The sequence below is a fragment of the Ammospiza nelsoni genome, chromosome 6 (assembly GCF_027579445.1).
Source record: "Ammospiza nelsoni isolate bAmmNel1 chromosome 6, bAmmNel1.pri, whole genome shotgun sequence".
NCBI lineage: Eukaryota > Metazoa > Chordata > Aves > Passeriformes > Passerellidae > Ammospiza > Ammospiza nelsoni.
In genome coordinates this window covers 62,147,544-62,166,039 of record NC_080638.1, presented here as the reverse complement: position 1 = coordinate 62,166,039, position 18,496 = coordinate 62,147,544, and the positions used below count along the sequence as shown (strand labels likewise).

At 50.5% G+C, this 18,496-nt stretch overlaps 1 protein-coding gene across 3 annotated transcripts; it reads right to left on the bottom strand.

The window, feature by feature from the left end:
- Positions 1-3,263: 3,263 nt before the first annotated feature.
- Positions 3,264-17,382, bottom strand: BMP4 (bone morphogenetic protein 4). 3 transcript variants are annotated; one of them, XM_059475243.1, is made up of 3 exons: positions 17,176-17,382; positions 5,280-5,656; positions 3,264-4,333 (listed from the first exon to the last, which is right to left on the bottom strand). In XM_059475243.1, exons 2-3 carry the CDS (start codon positions 5,647-5,649, stop codon positions 3,492-3,494), a joined length of 1,212 nt encoding a protein of 403 aa, XP_059331226.1. In that variant the 5' UTR covers positions 5,650-5,656; positions 17,176-17,382; the 3' UTR covers positions 3,264-3,491. The 3 variants fall into 3 exon arrangements, with proteins under 3 accessions (XP_059331226.1, XP_059331225.1, XP_059331224.1); XM_059475242.1 differs by lacking the exon at positions 17,176-17,382 and adding an exon at positions 6,217-6,366; XM_059475241.1 differs by lacking the exon at positions 17,176-17,382 and adding an exon at positions 6,221-6,314.
- Between the last annotated feature and the right edge of the window lie 1,114 nt (positions 17,383-18,496).

Here is an 18,496-nt window from a genome sequence, read left to right as displayed (position 1 = left end):
CTGTCTGTGCAGCCTCCTCAGCCACAGCATCTCTGGGGCAGCAGCTTTGCTCAGTGTGATGCTGCAAACTTGGACCGGGGGTGGATTTACAACTGAGAGAAGAAAATCCTGCCTGAGGATTCTTGGGATCCCAAAGCCATCAGGGAAAGGGTTGGAATGGGATGAGTGTCACCACAGGTCTCCGGGGGGAGCTCCTGACACATGGCAGAGCTGGGACCCCGATTTCCAGCACACCTGACCCCACACTCACCTGTGCTCAGCAAAAACATCATTCCAGAGCATCCAGTGGCTCTCACCATCACCACCATGGTGATCACTGGAGCACAGGGAGCTGGCAAGCCCCACTGAGCTCTTCCCCTCATTTCCTATATCCATAAGCCACACAGACAGTAACTTTCAGGCATCCAAAGGCACAGCCTTCCTGGGGAAGGCACAGAGCAGATAATCTCCCATCCAGCTCACACTTCTGGGAATGCTGGTCCATGGCACAGCCACCAGGAGGACACCAGATGGTGGGAAGTGGCTGCACACCCACCTTCAACCTGCTCCCCTTTGGTTCACAGCCTGGACTGAATCAGGGCGATTGAGCTGATATCCTTATCTCAGCCCTCCCAGGGATCCCTGCCCCGGCCAACACAAACACAGCTCTCGCTCTGAAATCAGCCACATTTGCAAAGAGTAAGTTCCACACTCAGAGGGATGATGCCATGATACATTTCTCATATTTTTAAGCAAAGATAAGCATTTGTTGCCTGAGATTAAGCCTCACTCCAGGTCTGTCCTGCTCAAACCAAACCAGCCCTTCTATGGCACAGAGCACTCATCAAACAGGCAGGATCGGTCACCACGTTCATTCCAGCATGGGATTAAACCCCATAACTGCTGCAAGAAATGCACAAAACAACAGCCAGAAACACTGTGAGAAATTCCAGGGTCTCTCCACACTGATGCTTCACTCCCAGCTTCCCAAAACCAACCCTGCTCCTCCCTGCCAGGATGGTGAAGAGAGCTCAGGTCAACACCATTCAAACACAGCACAAATTGGAGTGGGGAGAAAAAACACCACTGGCTGTCAGATGGAAACTAGAAAGGGACTAATTCTGGCTTCACTTCAGTTTTGGGGTGTTTTCCTATTTTTAAATGATTTAGCAGTTTGAGCATTTCACTCAGAGCCTCTCCAACCACACAAGGTTGTGCAGCAGTTTGCCACCCATGTGTGACAAGGACACACACAAGGAGGGGAACCCTCAGCCCCTGTGTTCTGTGTAAAATGCAGAAGTTCAGCAGTGATGAATAAATTCCTTAATGCATCCATGAGTATTATGTCCCTGAGATCACATTTACTGTCAGCAGGTTCATAACCACACTTTAGATTCCTATAAATTTTACATAATTTTTTTTAACGGTTTACTTTTTTCCCTATACTTTCTGAGCAGAACACCCCATGCAGGATCTCAGGCAAAAGAAACTCTCTCCCAAAGGCCTCAGGACAAGAGCACCTACAGAAAAGCAAGTGTCTGTGCCTCCACAGGGTCCAAGCTTCGATTTCATCTTTGAAACGCAATGCAAAAAGAAGCCCCAAAATAAACAGCTCCATAAAGCAGCAGGAACGCAGCAGAGCAGGAGGCTCCTCCAGCAGGATGACCTAAATCCAAGAGGCATTTGTGCAGATGCAGCTCCACAACACCCTCACGGCCTCGGGACAGCCCGGGATGCACCGGCCAACAGGGAAGCGAACCTGGGAGAAGCCTCTTGCTCTTTAGTAAAGTCACAGTGATTTTCTTTAATTTTTGTTTGCCCCAATGTGGAAAACAGCCTCCCACCGTGGCTGCCCCCCCATCCAGGGCTGCCTGGGGGCCCGGAGCCCCCTTTTCCCACCCGACCCGGGGTTATCGAGGGAGATGTGTGTAATTGCCCTGTCAGGCAGCTGAAAGGCGCTCGCCTTTAGCTGATGCCACTTCAAAATGAAATTCTTTCTTTGGCATGGCTATGTCTGATATGCAGGCATCAAAGGGGAGGCAGCAGGTCGCCGATGCCCCAGGCCACACATTTCCCTTCTAAAGGCAGGAATGAGAGCGTCAGCTCGGGGCCGAGGGGGCCCCGGAGAGCCAACACCCATCGCTGCTCCTTGAGGACCCCCCAGCACCGGGGACACCGGGGGTCTCAGAGGGGACCCTGTGGCCCGGAGCCGCTGGGATGGAGGGCTGGGAAAGCCTCGGCGGCACAGGGGAGGCCGAGGGCTGGGGATTTTTGTTTCCAAGAGCAGCAGAGGGCCGCGCTCTCCTCCTCCCCCCCGCAGCTCCCATCTCCTCCATCCACCTGCGCTCCTCAGGGAGCCAAAGCTTTTGGCAAGCTCTCCGCTCCACTTTTTATTGGTTTCAACTAAGCTGCCCCTTTCGGAGGCTTGGGAAGCTTCAATCATTAAAGGAAAAGAAATCATTAAAAAAAAAAATAAAGGAAGGAAAAGAAAGCATCATGCACCCTTCACCCTGCTGTCCCCTCCCCACTCCCACATGTCCCACACCCCCATCCCAGGCACAGCTCCCTGCTTTCCAAGCCCCTCCAATGCATTTGAGGCAGGGTTTTCAAGGCCCTGACTCCTCCAACTGTACCTGCTCGGCTCCAACCACCTTCCTGCTCGGAAGCAATTTAGAAAGGACACAGCACAGGTAGCTATTAGCTAACACATATTTAACTGCTCCAGATATCTTTTTTTCCTTCTTTTTTTTTTTTTTTTTTTTTGGCATTGTAGTGGAGTGATTTGATCTTCAAAGGACCTGTGGAAACCTTTGAAGCTTCCCAATCTCCAGTGGGGAGGGGAGGGGGGGGGGGGGGGGAAATGTTAATAGTTTTAAAACCTGGGGAATCCTGAAGTCAGAGCAAGGGTATAAAACCCAGCGGGTTTAGCATAAAGCCCTCAGGTAAATCTTCACCTTCTTTTCAAATGCATTTTTGGTGGGTTGCTTTGGAAAGGCTTGGGCCAGGTTAGCAAGGTCGGCTCTATTCCCAGCGGCTCTTAAATCTCCAGGGACCCTCATCTCCCACGTGGCACAGCCCCAGCACCAGGAGATCCGCGGTACCTCGGCGAGAAATAGAAAGACTAATAAAATTTGCAAAGCCTTTAAGTGAAAATAGGGTGGGGGGAGGAAGGAGTGGAGAAGGAGGGAGGGGGGCAAGAAGATAAGGAGACAAAATAAACTCCCGGCTGCACTCCCAGCCAGCACAGCCTCAGCAGCACCCTGAGAGGCGAGACACAAAATGCATTTACCTTTAAAATAATGACTCATTTTATTTTTTTCTTTTAATATGTAGTTATAAATATATTTTGTCAAAATATATGATCATTATTGTCAAAAACATTTGCACATAAAGTCATAAATAAGGTCAAGGTGAACGTTTAGTTTAGAGAAGAGTCCAGCTATAGCAAGCAGTTCTGGGGTGGGACGGGAGGGACCGAGAAGGGGAGGAGAGGGCGGCGGGCAAGGGAGAGGTCAGCGGCACCCGCACCCCTCCACCACCATCTCCTGGTAGTTTTTCAGGACCACCTTGTCATACTCATCCAGGTAGAGCATGGAGATGGCGCTGAGCTCCGTGGGCACGCAGCAGGCCTTGGGAATGCTGGAGTTCACGGAGTTCACCAGCGTCTGCACGATGGCGTGGTTCGTGGAGTTGAGGTGGTCGGCCAGAGGGAAGGGGCAGTCCCCGTGGCAGTAAAACGCCTGGTAGCCCGGCGGTGCCACGATCCAGTCGTTCCAGCCCACGTCGCTGAAATCCACATAGAGGGCATGGCGGCGGCAGTTTTTTTTGTTCTTGCGGGAACGCTGGTGCTTGGGGCTCCGGCGGGCTCTGCGGGTCAGAGCGTGGCCTCGCCCGTCGTGCCCAAAAGTGACCAGGAGCGGCCTGAGCTGCGCCCAGTCCCCACGCCCTTGAGGTAAAGATCGGCTAATCCTGACGTGTTTGCCCTGATGAGTCTGTGCGTGGTGGAGGTGGGTGACCTCGATCACCAGCCCGTGGTTCGGCTGCTTGTCCTTGGTCCACCGGATCACGGCCGGGCTCACATCAAAGCTCTCCCAGCGCGTCTCGTTGTGGTGCACCAGCCGCGTGTCCAGCAGGCGCGTAATGGCCTGGGCGCGCTCCGACAGCGGCTTCATCACTTCGTAAATGTTTATCCGGTGGAAGCCCCTCTCCCACGCCGAGCTGGGCTCCTCCACCTGCTCCCGGTACAGCCGCAGCTCCGCCGAGGAGATCACCTCGTTTTCCGGCACGCTGCTGAGGTTGAAGACGAAGCGGATCCGGGGCGCCTCGCTGGGACCCGGGACGGTCTCCAGGTGCTCTGGAGGAGAGCAGGGATGGGGGAAAGAGGTAAGACAAGCAAAGAAGAGCACGTCAGCCTCGGGGCGCACGGCCCGGCACAGGCACAGCTCGCACCCACGCTTCACCTGCCCGGCAGCCGCCGGCTCCGCTCCGCTCCCCGCGCATCCCGCCCGCCGCACCGGGAGCGGCCCGGCCCCGGCCCCGCCGCCTCAGCCGCGCCTCGAGCACTCCCCACCCCTTCCCATCTCGCCTCCTCCGGTCAGAGAGGCTTTTTCCCTTCAGCTTTTCCTCCCCCGGCCTCTCCAAAATCATCTCCCCGGCGAGATGCGGCGCCACGGAGCACAGAGGTGCCTTGTTGCGGGGGGCAGGGGGAGAAAGAGAAGCAAATTCCAACGCAGTAATGATGCGGCTGGATTAATAATTCAGATTTACTTTGGAAAAGAAACATCCGCTAGGAAACATTTGGATCAGATTACAAGGGTCTATTGGATAAACCTTATAAACACACAGCTGTAAGCATTAAATTCGAGTCGGGGTTTGGGGGGATTTTTTTTTTCTTTTTTTCTTAAGAGTAAAAGCAGGCAGCAATTGCTTTGATAGTTCAAAAGAAACACTCCAGGGGCGAGATCCCGCCCTCGCTTTACTCCCGCATCCGATCCAGATCCATTAAATCCACGCGAGCGCAGGCAGTGACCCCGAGGCAGAGGCACCGAAGGAAACTCGCTGTTGTCAACAGAAGCAAAAGCACTTCAAAATATGGTCAAGCTCGGGTTAAGCACAGGATGCTGGAAAAAACAGCGAGCAGCACGCCTGTCACCCACACACGGCAGCCTGGGGGGGGTGGCTTTCCTCCCATAAATTTAGGGCCGGGCACGTCCTGCTTCTAAAGGCATTTGTGAGCTTCCAAACGCAAGGAAATCCCGATCGCTACCGGGACTGGGAATTTACCGCCTCCCATCACTGACCTTCATGGTGGAAACTCCTCACGGTGTTTGCCCGGCTGGTCGATCGCTCAGGGTACTGCAGGCTAATTTCCTGGAGGCTTTCCTCCTCTTCTCCGGACTGGAGTCGATAGAGATCCAGCATGTAACTAGGAATGACGGCTGACTTGCTGGGCTGAGGCCGCCTTCGGAGCCCAAACATCTGCAGCAGAGTTGTTTCGAAACCCCGCAAGAGTTCATGGCTTTGGGCAGAGCGGCGTCCGGATCCGGCTTGTCCCTGAAGCTCTGCCACTTTCTTCCTGCCGGTCTCAGGGATTAGGCTAGCATGGTTAGTACCTCCTAGAAGGACTTGGCATAGTAGGATGACCATCAGCATTCGGTTACCAGGAATCATGGTGTCTCTGGGGTGTAAAAAACACGACAACAAACAAGAGGGAAAGTCAGGACGAGAAGCGAAACCCCCCTCCTCTTCCGAATAAACTTAAAAATAATAATAATAGCAGTAATAATAGTAATAATAAATGGCAAAAGGGCACGGGGAGCAGCCCCCATTCGAGCGGCAGCCGGCGCGCCCCGGCGGGCAAGGACCGGGGACCGTGCCCGGGCTGTCCGCAGCCCCGCAGCCCCCTCGGGCAGGCGGGATCCCGGCGCATCCCGGCCCCGCTGCCCCCTCGGGCAGGCGGGATCCCGGCGCATCCCGGCCCCGCTGCCCCCTCGGGACCGGACGGGACGGGAGCGGGACCGGCGGAGCCCGGCGGGGAAGGAAGGGGAGCGCGGCTCTGCAGCCCCCGGTGCGAACGCGCCGCCGGACCCCGGGAGGGGACGCCGGGATAAGAACAACAAAAAGTTTTTCTCAAAAAAAAAAAAAAAAAATTAAAAATTAAAATAAAAAAAAATTAAAGCCCTGCGATGAAAACAAAAAGCGAGGAGCGAGGCGGAGGAAGAAGAGGGCTGTACTCACTGACAGCAAGCAAGGCATATCAGCACAGTCCATGATTCTGGAGAGCCAGCCCGGACCCAGCGCGCCGAAAGCCCCGGGGCAGCGGCTGCCGAGCGCCTCCCGCGATCGCCGCCCGGCGCAGTGCGGCCGCCGCCGCCGCCGGCCCCGGTTTTCTGCCGGCCCCGCAGTCACGTGGAGCCGCGCTCGCCGCCAGCCCGGCCCGGCCCGGCCCGGCCCGCCGCCCCCGGCCCGCCCCCGGCCCGGCCCGGCCCCGCGGGGGACGGCCCTGCCCGCTCCGCCGCCCGGCAGCGGGGGGAGCGCGGGGACCCCCGGCGGAGCGGCCGCGCTCGGAGCCGCGGGGCGCGGGCCGGGGCCGGAGCCGTGCCCGGGATCCCCCGCGCCGCTCAGGTGCATCCCCGGGGACCCTCCCGCTCCGCCCTGGCCCCGCACGGCCGGGGCGGGGTCCCCGGGGCGGTCGGGGCTCCGCGGTGCGCCCCGAGGGAGCGGGCTGGGAAGGGAGGCTCGGGACGGGAAACTCGGGAAACTCTCCTGGGCTGTCCCCCGACGAGAAGGGAGGGAGAGCTTGGGAACCAGAAGCAGCTGCGCGGGGAAAGGCACGGCGGAGGAGCGTGGGTTTCTCCTGTGCTCCCACCACCCGCCAGCCCCGGGGGGTTGGGAGCCCGTTGCCAGCACCGGAGGTTGTCCCCGGTGCCTGCCCGGGGTTCCCTCTCGTCCTCCAGATTTTCTCATCCTTCTCCCTGGCTGCCTGAACAGCCCTCTCCCCCTTCCCTCCGGGCCGGGTTCCCAGACCCCACCGAGGTGAGCAGCAGGCGCCTTCCCAGCCCCGCACGGGCTGTGTGCGGCCACAGCTGGCGGCCCCAGAGAGGGTCTCCGGGAGGAAAGATGCTCCCTGCCCCGCAGTTCAACCCCAGAATTGTTTTGGGCCAGCTTTGGGCTGGGAATAAGAACGAGACTTCCCAAGGCTTGAGGCTGCTCCCAGGAGGGGGTTTGGGACAAACTGGTTTACCATTAGCACACATTAACTGGACACAACACATGCGGGCGCAGGGTGGGATTCTTGGGGCTGTCCTGTGCAGGGCCAGGACTTGGACTCAGTGATCCTTGTGGGTCCCTTCCAGCTCAGGATATTCTGTGATTCTCTGACCTTCTGGGGGTGATGTATGAGCACACAGTGTGGAGAAGGCAACTCTGGGGAGAGACCCTCTGAAGGAAGTGTGGCAGATGCTCCATCCTTTGGAGACTCAGAGTAGACTGAGCAACCCATGGTAAATCAAGCCAGCTCCACCAGGGCATTAAAATCTGTCCCTTTGCCCTGCTGGGGTATCCCTTTGTGTTGGGCAAACTGTCACCCACAGTGAGAACACAGTTAATTTATGAGACCAAAAGATGTGGTCATGGAGTGGCCATGGGAACTCCTAAGCTCATCAATTAACCACAGCCAAAAACCAGCTCAGAAACGATGACTGTGGCCACAAACCACGGGGCTGCTGTGCCTGAGTGCAGCAAACCCACACCAGCGCCTTGGTGTCCTCCCAGCGCTGCCCCAGAGCTCACACACCATCACAGACGCCTTCTTTTCATATTTCACTTTTTTTTTTGTTTGAGTTCAGACCTGACCCATGCATTAGAAAAGCCCAGGGATGTCACCGAAAGGACACGCACAGATAAAAGGCAGTGCTGACACTGTAATATCTCTGAGTTATTCCTATACCACTCCGAGTTTAAAAGAAACATCTGTTAGCAAGGTATTTGGACTATGAATCCATCAAAATTTGTGAAATATTGCTATCACCATTTCAAATGTATCACACTGTGTGTTATTCTTAACAAGGAAAAACAATTTTGGGAGTAGCTGCTGTGCAACTTTTTTTAAGTTAAATAACATTTTCATTGAAAATACTCCAGTCTATAAACAAAGTTTACATGAGGGCCTGTATAGTGCTGCTCCTAAAACAGACCTCTGGACTGGGAAAAGCAACCAGCTCCCTCTTTGTGGGGTATGTTCCTCTCTTTATCTGAAGACCTCGCTCAGGTTTTGTAGGGATCAGAGAGTGGCCGTGCTGGAAATGTTTGTGCTGAAGGAATTCAGTGGCAGGGCATCCAGTGCCTGCTCTCCTAAGCCATCCTGCTGCGCTGAGATCCCAAAAATTGCTTATGTAACACTGGTTAGCCATGCCCCTGTGCTGGGGCCAGAGAGCCAGGGCACAGCAGTGTGGTTTGGGGTCTCGTAGGAGGCAAGAGCGTATTTGAGTAGCTCTCTGGTTACTAAGGAGTGTTAGTCATGGGGAAAGCTGTAGAATTTATTCCGTAAAATGTAAATACATAACCCAAACCACAAAGGAATAGCCATGGATGGAAATAGTGTAGCGTTTACTGAAGGAGCTGGGCTGCCTTTCTACAGAAGCTGTATTTCCTTGGCCCCACAGAGCGTAATTCACCTTGAACAGAGCTTCTGCTCCAGCCCGTGGAGTTACACATCGGCTGAACTCAGTCCAGGCACACTAAACAACCCAGTGTGTTATATATTCCAACCAAAAAAGTGATGCCAAAACGGAGCTAAAAATACAAATGTGGAAGGTCTGAAAAGCAAACACTGCTTAATTCAGCGGTGGATGCAACATTAAAGATCCAGCACATCAAAACCAGAGAATGTTGTGTCTGCACTCAACACAAGGCTCAGCTCCCCTGGTCACACCTCACGTGGTGATGGGGGATCGATGGTGGTCTTGCCTGTGACCCAGCCCCAGTCTAAGGGATCTGCTGCCAGGTTTTTTCCTCTCTGTCTTCTGGGAATCTCTGCACCTGGGTGGCAAAACCATGGGTCTCCTCTGGAAGTTGGAACGTTGGGGACGCCACTGTGCGAAGGCTGGCCAGACCCAGGGGTGATCCATCACGGGCACACCTTGGCTGTGACACCAGACTGCTGGTGGCACTGAGCAGCCCCGGAGCTGGCAGGTGTCCTGCAGCCCCAGAGCCCAGCTCTGCTCACAGGGGTCAGCAGCTGAGGGGCAATTATTTGCTCAGTTTTGTTTCAGCCCGATAATTGTGGGTTTGCCCAGACACGTTTGTGATAAAACCCCAGCCACTCACATCTGACCCATTTCCAGGTTTTGTGTGCTCAGGACCCACCAGCAAGCGCTGCAGGTCGATGTTCAGCACCTCTAGAAATTAGGCCAGCTCTGTTTACAAGGAAAACTTCTCCTCTAATGGCAGCATTTCAGGAGATGCCTCTGGACTCAGACCTTCCCAAACCAGTTCTTGGATCCTGTGTTATTTTTAGAGCAGCTGCACCTTTTTGGGCTCTAAAGTCTGCAAACAACCCGCCTTGGGAAAAACAAAAAAGAAAGGAAAAAAGAAAAAAGAAAAAAGCAACAACAACAACAAAAATAACTTGCCTCACCAGATTTGTGCTTGAGCAGGAACAAGCCTAAAACCATAAATAAATAAATAAATAAATATATAAATAAATGCCTATGTAAGAAACATTTAATTACATGAGTTAAAGGAGGAGATGCCCATAAGTGTGCTAAGATCAATTCCTTCCTGCCCTTTCCTAAGCTTGTCAATTAAAACAAAGGGAACTGAGCAAACAACTCCAAGGGGTTACGTTTTCCAAAGTAGCTCTTCACCAAAGAGCTGACTGGTAAAAACAAGTGCAGCTGCTTGAACGGCAAAAGGAACATTTTTTACAACCACTCTGAGATTTTCATGATTTCTCTGAGTGCTTCAGAGCTGGCCTGTTCTACCAGAATATTCTACCTCCTCCTGAATAAATAAATTCATACTTCTCCTAAAACACAGAACTGGGCCCAGCTTGGACTTTATTTCTGCTTTACATTAAAGTGTCTCTGCCGAGGTGTCAGGACCACGTCTAGAACCACTCCTGAGCTAATAGGAGAATCAGGTTCAGCACTGCTCTTTCATTTCAAACAGTTTTTGGGGTTTTTTTTTTTTACAAATCCCTACAAAAACATTGTGTGGGAACATTACAATAAAGCAGTTCTAAAAAGGCAGTCTTTGGTAATCAGACACAAGGCAGTCGAAACAGTAGGATTGTCTGCTCTTTTCTATTTTTAAGTCTTGAAGGATGATTTTTATTGTTTTGAGAATGCTATTAAAAGGTTGGCTGTCCCACGCAGGGTGAATCTTAAGTTGCTGTTACTTGACTCATTCCCTTTGTCACTTTTCAGAGATGCCCAAGAGTGAGCAAGGCTAGAAAAGTTACCCCTTGCTGTTCATACTCTCTGCCTTCTGCTGTGAGTGTGAGGTCTCTGCTGCTAAATATTGTTCATTTAGAGATGAACAAAACTCAGAGGTCTGGGTCGTTCAGGCTGGACAGCAGGAAGAATTTCTTCACAGAAAGTGTGGTTAGGCATTGGAATGGGCTGCCCAGGGAGGGAATGAAATCAGCATCCCTGGAGGTGTTCAAAAACAGCTCAGTGTTTTGATGCTGCTTGGGAAGGTGGTGAATGGCCAAAGGTTGGACCCAATGACCTTGGAGCTTTTCTCCAACCTTAATGTTTCTATGATTCCATGATTAGGGAAGTGCTTCAACAACACAACTCATAAAATGAAGGGAGAGCCATTTTAATGGCCTGTTGTTAAAATTCCCCTGAGCTGTGTTAGAATCACATCTGTTGTAAAATCATCTCCACATCAGTGGGTTTCCTCGAGGGATGTGACAAGAAGAACACGCACTGATCTCATCCAGCTTTTGGAGAGAATCTCTGCCTTTAGCCCATGTTTGCCTCAGCACTTTGTGGCTCCCCACTCCTCAAAGCCTCATCCCTGAGAAGCAAGGAGGACCTCCAGAAGATGAAGAGCTCATTCCTCCTGCTCTGCAGTTGTGGCTGGTACTAACAGAGACCATCATTCTCCTAAGGAGTGCTGCCCAGCCATGTGGAGATAAGCAGATTCCTTTTGGATCTGATGGAGGCTTTTGGAGAACAGCACAGGGCTGGCAGCTCCCTGACCTTACAAACCACTCTGTGTGTCTCCAGCCCTGAGATGTGGCTTTGTCTGAGTTCTGCTGTTACTGATATTTTGCTCTCCCTTGCTGCCAAAATCTGCAATTCCACACAACAACATAGCACCTCTGAGGTGCTGACATTTGTCTTTGTCCTTTAATTGCAGCTTGAGATCTGCTGCCAGCAGAAGCTTTAATGATCTCAATCACTACTACAAGGTGTAAACAAGCAGAGCAGGAAAACTGCTGCAGAAGTAATTCACGTGGGCTCTACTGGATTTTTAGCAATAGCAAAGGACTTTACTGGTAGGTGCTGTAGCAAGTTCTGGGGAATGTCAGCACAGGGATGAATTTTGAGTTCATTAATGTGAACATCCTCACCTGAAAGCAGAGAGGGAGGATCCTGCCCAGGAGTCCCTCTTGGGAACCATGGCTGTGCCCTGAGGCCTCCATCTCCAACAATAACAAACTGGTGGGGCTCGTTTGTACCAGTTGCCTGGTGACAAGGTTCATACTCACAATTAATCATCATTCTTAGAAAGTGCTCACTGAATAAACTTACACAGGGTGTGTGTGAGCAGAGCACGAGCTCCCACAGACACGTGACACTGAAAAGATGGTTTCTGGTGGAGAGGCTCCTGCTCATTCTGTCCTAGAATATCCTGAGTTGGAAGGGACTCACCAGGATCAGAGCCCAACTCCTGGCCCTGCTCAGACACCCCAACAATCCCACCCTGTGCCTCAGAGCAATGTCCAAACCCTCCTGGAGCTCTGGCAGCCCTGGGGCTGAGCCCATTCCCTGCTCAGCCTGGGCAGTGCCAGCACCCTCTGGGGGAAGAACCTTTCCTGATGTCCAACCTAAACCTGACACAATTTCCTGACAAACCTTCCAGCAGGACCTACTCCAGCCTAGCATGGCAAGGCTCTCAGTTCTGCTATTGATCAAGCAAGCTGGTGAGTGAGGTGTTAGCTGGATTTATTTTCAATTAGAGACATTCCTACTTACTGTTACCTGCTCTGCTTCTTGGTGGGGCAGCAAAAAACCTCTTGTAAGCAGAATCAAAGCCCACCTTCTCTCCCAAACAGCCAAGACCAAAAAATACTTGAGTAGAGGCAGAGTTTGTGTCAACAGCAGCGAAACCTGATTTCATTTTTGTCTCTTTTCTGCATAAGCAAGTATCTGTTTTCCTCTTCCCTGCTTCCATCATGTACAGACACTGACTCAGCAGCCCAAAGGATGCCTTTAGCAACCTGGGGATTTCAAAGGCCATAGATTTGGTGCAGAGCTGCAAGTACTGGGATGCCTAAAGGAAGGTTGTCCTAGTGGTGAAGGACCTGATTTGGACTTCAGAAGATCTAGGTTCATCTTTGTGCTTCTGTGGCAGTGACTGAATCATCAGGAATCTACTTTATCCAAGTGGTTAAGAGTACATTAAACAGCAAAGAGTAATTAAAAACATGGGGAAAGGAGGCAATTAGAATTGAAAGCAGGTCAGAGCCTCCTTTCTGGATCAACAAGAGCATTTTGCACCATTGTCAGAAATAAATAAAAAAATAAACATTGCTTCTGAACAGGTCCTCAAATTCCAACCCAACAAATAAAAGTCTTTCAAACCCTTTCGGTGGGACTCCAAGTCCTGGGAAAATACTGGAGGAATAACAGGACATGGAGACTCTGAAGAATCTCTGATTTACAGCACATGGAACAAAAGTGGTGCTGCTCTGTCCATCACTGCAGAGACACCTGGTGATTCCCCTGTCACCCATGGCAGAGGAAGAGGAGGAAGAAGAAGAAGAGAAGAAGGATGAGAAGAAAAAGAAGGAGGAGGAGAAGAATAGGAGGAAGAAGAAGCAAAACTGACTATGCCTGGAAATGAGAGATTAAACACATTGTAGTCAGAGGTGAGTTTCCAGCTTTCTCCAGAAATACTCATCAGGGCTTTACATTACTGGCTGGCAGCCACGAGGGCTGTGAACTGAAGGGAGGCCAATTTCTTGACCTGCAGGTTTCAATGCAAAGACAGTCTGTCCTCTCTGATACCTTATCCAAACGATGTGGGCAAACCAGCGCCGTACGTGCGTTCCGTGCGTGTCCCATCCCACAGGCAAACCAGCCTCTCTATTTCCTAAAATACCAGCCACCAAAGGGCTGACAGAGGGAGAAAACCAGGGAACTGGCTCAAAAAAAAAAAAAAAAAAAAAAGGGACTTTTAGAAAAGGAATATCTAAAAGCCAGTTTGAAGAGGGAAAATTAGTAGAGATATCTCGTAGCTCTTTCTTGCATATGAAGGGGTCTTGGAAGTGAGGGGGTGCTCACCTCCACAGAGCCCCACCTGGGCAGAGGGTTTACGGAGCCAGAGCCCACAGGATCAGCAGGAAGACAGAACAGGAGAGAAAACTGATATGGGAAAGAAGTGAAAACCAAGAAGGCAAATTCAGTCTGGGCAAAGGGCCAAGGCAAGGCCAAGTGCAATTCTAGAAAACAGGACTGGAGCCAGAGGCACCAAGGTGTTATGACAGGCCTGCACTGGTCTACAGTGACAGCCCAGAATGATGCACCTGCCAGGAGCACAGCATCACCCAGACATGAAGAGAAATAGGCTTAAAAGTAGATTTTTTAATGTAAGTCTCAGGATGGAGGGTCTGGACCAGCAGTTTCTGCTTGTGCAGGATCTGGAGTTAGCATAAGGCTGGTATCTCCCTGTACCTGCCCTCTGGGCACACTGGAGTTATTCTTTGAGTCAGGGAAAGCAGAGCTAAGTCAGAACAGTTTCCCTGAGGACCTGTTTGTTCCCCTGGTTTCACCCTGCATTCCTGCTTGTTCCACCTCTGTCCTGCTGACTCTGCTGCCTTTTCCCACCCTCTGTACACATACCTGATAGAGCAGCAAGCCTCAGAACCAGGTATTGTATGCAGCACCACACCCCAGTTCGAAGAAATATTGCAAAAAGCAAATGTGAAACGTCATTTGTAAAACTGGCATCAGCTCACAAACGTTCCTCACAAAGACCCAACACTGAGGTTACTCCAGGGCTGCCAGAAAGTCACCTCTCCTGTCTCCAGAGGCCTCAGCAAGTCACTTTATCTCCCATCAGTGTTTCTCTACATAGCTCCTAGGTGCAAAGTGGGGCAGGAATGCTGATGCCTGTCCCCCCCAGCCCAGGCTGAGGAGAAGCTGAGTGGGGTTGGGGCTTCAGGGATTGCAGGATAAAAATGAAGTGGATTAAGACAGATGTTTGAAGAGCAGAGGATAAAATCAGAAGGTCAAAGAGGACTTAGAGTCTGTGAGTATTGACTTGAGTCAGGAATAGTGGAGACAAGCCATAGACCCAAAGCACAAAATGGCAAGGTGGGATTGACAGAATCTCTCTCAGAGTGGTGCCACAAGGAGAGCTTGGGCTTGCAAATCTGTTGTGTGATTTATTTCCCTCTCTTGGCACCACTGGCTGCCCCCAGAACAGCCACCATTCCTTTTTCACAGGTTTTCCACCTGATAAGCGCCAGGAGCCCAGGAGGAACCCACCACAAGAGGTGCCTTGACATGGATGGCACAACTGCATCACTTCCATCGTGTTTTCTGATGGAGGAGAGGGACTGGAAGCAGATTCCTGAATGAGGTTGAGAATGGCTGTGGCCTGGGGGCAGAGCAAGAGTCACCAGAACTTTGGAGACCCAGCTCTGTACCTGTGCTTGCAGGAGGTGCACAGCTCCAGCGCCTCAGAGTAACTCCCAGCCCTTTGCAGAATGCAGGAAATTTACCTCACCCAGCATCATCCCTTCCCTTTCCACACAGGATCACCCTTGCCCTGCTGGGCAAAAACTCCTTTCACCCAATCCAGCAAAACTCAAAGTCCAGTCTGAAAAAACCCAAAATTCTCAAACCCAAAATGAAACCCAAAGACACAGCAGAGTACAAAAGGCATTTAAAAACAAAAACTAACTAAAGGCTGGGCTCTGTTCTGTTTCTTGAGGCATGTAAATGCTCTGTTCATCCATTTCAAACTCTTCCCAGCAACAGAGCTCCCAAAGCACTTTGTGTCTGTGGGGTGAGCAGCTCCATGTCTCCCGTGGCAGAGGGCACTCACAGCGATCTGGCTCGCGTTACTGAGCAGGATCAGGTGATAGATGGAGATCCACGATGCTGAGCAGCAGCTCACAGGTCAAAGCCTTTCCCTTCTGTCTGAAAATCCTCCTGCACCTTTCTTTTCCAAAGTAGAAGCCCTTCGTTCTCCAAAGGTTTTTGTTGCTACCAAGCTTTGTGTACTTACACATCCCTGCTAGAGCAAGATTTCGGCACAAGAGAATTGGCACAGTATGTTACAGCTCACATAATTTTTTTTTGTTGTTATAATAAAATATTTTGTAAAGCTGTTCATTCTACTGTCTCATGAGAGATGAATTGTAAATCCAGCCAAAAAAACCCTGCCCCACGTCCCTGGATCTTAGGAAATGTAGATTTGTCACCTTTCTGTCTCTTTGTATGCTGTTAAGATTTTCTCCCTGTAATTTTATGCTGCTGAGGCATCTAATGACCTAAGTGGTCCCAGGAGAGAGGAATTGGCATCCTCTAAATAAAAGAAATAAAAATTAAAATTTAAAAAAAGAAAGGTGAAAAAAAGGTGTTTATTTGCAATTTACCTTACCTGAATTGTTTAAAGTGTTATCAGAATGCAAGCACCTACTTTCTTCTCTTCATTTTCACAAGATATCCAAGATTGGCTTGAATTGAGAATGTCTAAAGCCTCAGGCATGATCCTGGGTGTTCTCAAGACTTAAATGTCACTGCTTAAAGAGTTAAAGATCTAGATGGCTGCACTAAGAGGATGATAAACTAATCACTCACTCACTGCTGGTGAGCCTGGTGTCATTTACTGAAACATGGAATGCATTTAACAATGTAAGAGAAACTCCATGCAGTCCAAAAGCCAAAGATTATTGTTAGATTGTCAGGGTTTACTTTGGAGAAAGTCCTCAGTCTAATTACCTACGTTTAAGCAACAGAAGTTTTTTTGCCCTTGTTGAAGAAGTTCACATTTTCCTTTCAAGCCAATGGGTGGTTTGAGTTTTTTAAATGCTACTAAGAATTGCAGATTCTGTTCAGGGGGCCACAAAAATTGAAGATAGGGACTAGGTAGAAAAAATAATTCTTCCAGGGAGCACATAAAAAAAATGTTTCCTATCATTATAACCATGAGAAAAGTAGAAATAATAATTAGACTACTAGTACTGAACATTGACCTATTGATTTGTGTCTTCCAGTTCTGTGAAATGCTGGAAAGAAAAGGACAGCTCTTTACACTCAAAAACATGCACTTTTAAAAGCCACACTGTTTTTTGGAGCTGCTGGAAAAAAATGCTTGAAATCCTTTTCACTGCAATCTCTGAACCTTGGAGGAGGAGAGAGAGCAGGTCCAACATTTTGGTGGTGCATTTTTGCACCAGAATTTGGTGAATATTGACATTTTTTCTTAAAATGAGATCTCAGCTAAAGATCAAGATTGTAAACATGAGTAAAACATCAAAGGGATTCTGTGGGGCTCACCCAGTGGGCATCCAAACTGCAAATATCACTTTATTCTCTTTTGAACGGTACTTTTTGAACAGTACTTTTTGAACAGTTCAACTCCCTTGTGTGAGCAGCTGGTGCAAGACCCTTTCCCAGCACACCAAATCCCAGAGCTGCTCCCCGTGGATGCCACCAGGATTTTTTTGTTGATGGGACAGCAAGGCCTGGAGTGGCAGAGCCAAATGAAGGTGTGGCCATAACTCATCGTGGTGGCTCGGTGTCACTTTGACCCAGCACAAACAGGCAAAAACAGGCAGTGCAGTGACATCAGCGCGTCCTGGCAGCCAAACCACCCTCCCGAGACTCTGCCTGGGCGCTCTGATGTGGCCGTGGCACATCCCTGCACACCAGTGTCAGTCTGACCCGGCAAACACAGGTAAGGAAGGCAGAGGAAGCAGTGGCAGCCCAGCAAGGGTTAAGTGCTTACCTGTTCTGCAGAGACTCGAGGTGGGCACTCTGCTCCCCAGCTCGGACAAAGCTCGTCCCATGGCTCTGCTGCTGTGACCCAAATGACTCTGAGGAGGAGCAGGAGGAGGCAGAAACACCTTCTAATGACACCTGCCTTCATAACAAGCCTGGCAAGACAGCACATGATCATTTTCCCTGCTGGGTGATGGCTGGTGGCTCAGGCAGTTCTGCTGACCTTGGTTAGGGCAGTCTCTGAAGAATTTAACTCCAGCCTCAACCAAAGGACAAAAATCCAGCTGTATGGGTGGAAATTCAGCTGCTCAAACAGAGACATCTTCAGCATCGTCCTGAAATGAATGTCAGAAATAGATCACATTGTTCTCAAGCAGTGGCCATTTCCCTGCACACCTAAAAGGAGAATCCAAATGAGTAAGTCAGGTGTTGCTGTGCATGTTGCAGAGATCTAAAGGCAGCAAAGAGAAATGCTATTCAAAGGAACCTGCTCTTCCTGTTGTGTAAACCTCTCCCTCTACAAAGATGCAACATTTTCCCTAGGAACTGTGTGACAACACTTGCCTCACTGCACTGTGTGAAAGACAGAGCAAACACTTTGAGACCAAGACATGTTTTTTTTACAAGGGCATGGAGTGACAGGACAAGGGGAATGGCTTTAGACTGACAGAAGGCAGGGTCAGATTAGAGATTAGTAAGAAATTCTTCCCTGTGAGGGTGGGGAGGCCCAGAGCAGCTGTGGCTGCCCCATCCCTGGCAGTGTTCCAGGCCAGGTTGGACAGAGCTTGGAGCAACCTGGGATAGTGGAAAGTGTCCCTGCCCATGGCAGGGGATAGAACAAGAGGGTCTTTAATGTCCCTTCCAACCCAAACCAGTCTAGGATTCTATAATAAGAACTGGAGAACTTTGGAAATACACTCACAGCTCCACAGACCACAATTGCTACTGCAGCACAAACTGTTTCTATTTCATCTATATGTGCATGATTTTAGGACTTGAAAAACTGCTGCCCTTGTACTTCTCAGCAGCTAATAAAAACCCTTGTTAGCAACATCTGGATACAAGATAAGGGAACCTTGCAAGGAAACATGAGGCATTCAGCAGGTTTCTGCAGTGGGTTCTTCATCGACCCTCTGAGGACTCTGCTCCAAAGGCTGCTGAGGTGTTGAGGTGTTTTTCCATTGACTTCACTGGGCTCCAAACCAAGACCTAAAGCCTCCCTGCTGTGTCTTGGACATTTATTTGTGTTTGATCTGTAATAAGATCTTTCATTTCTCTTATTCCTGTAAAAACAAATAAAGCCAGAGCACAAGAAAGCAACTAAACAC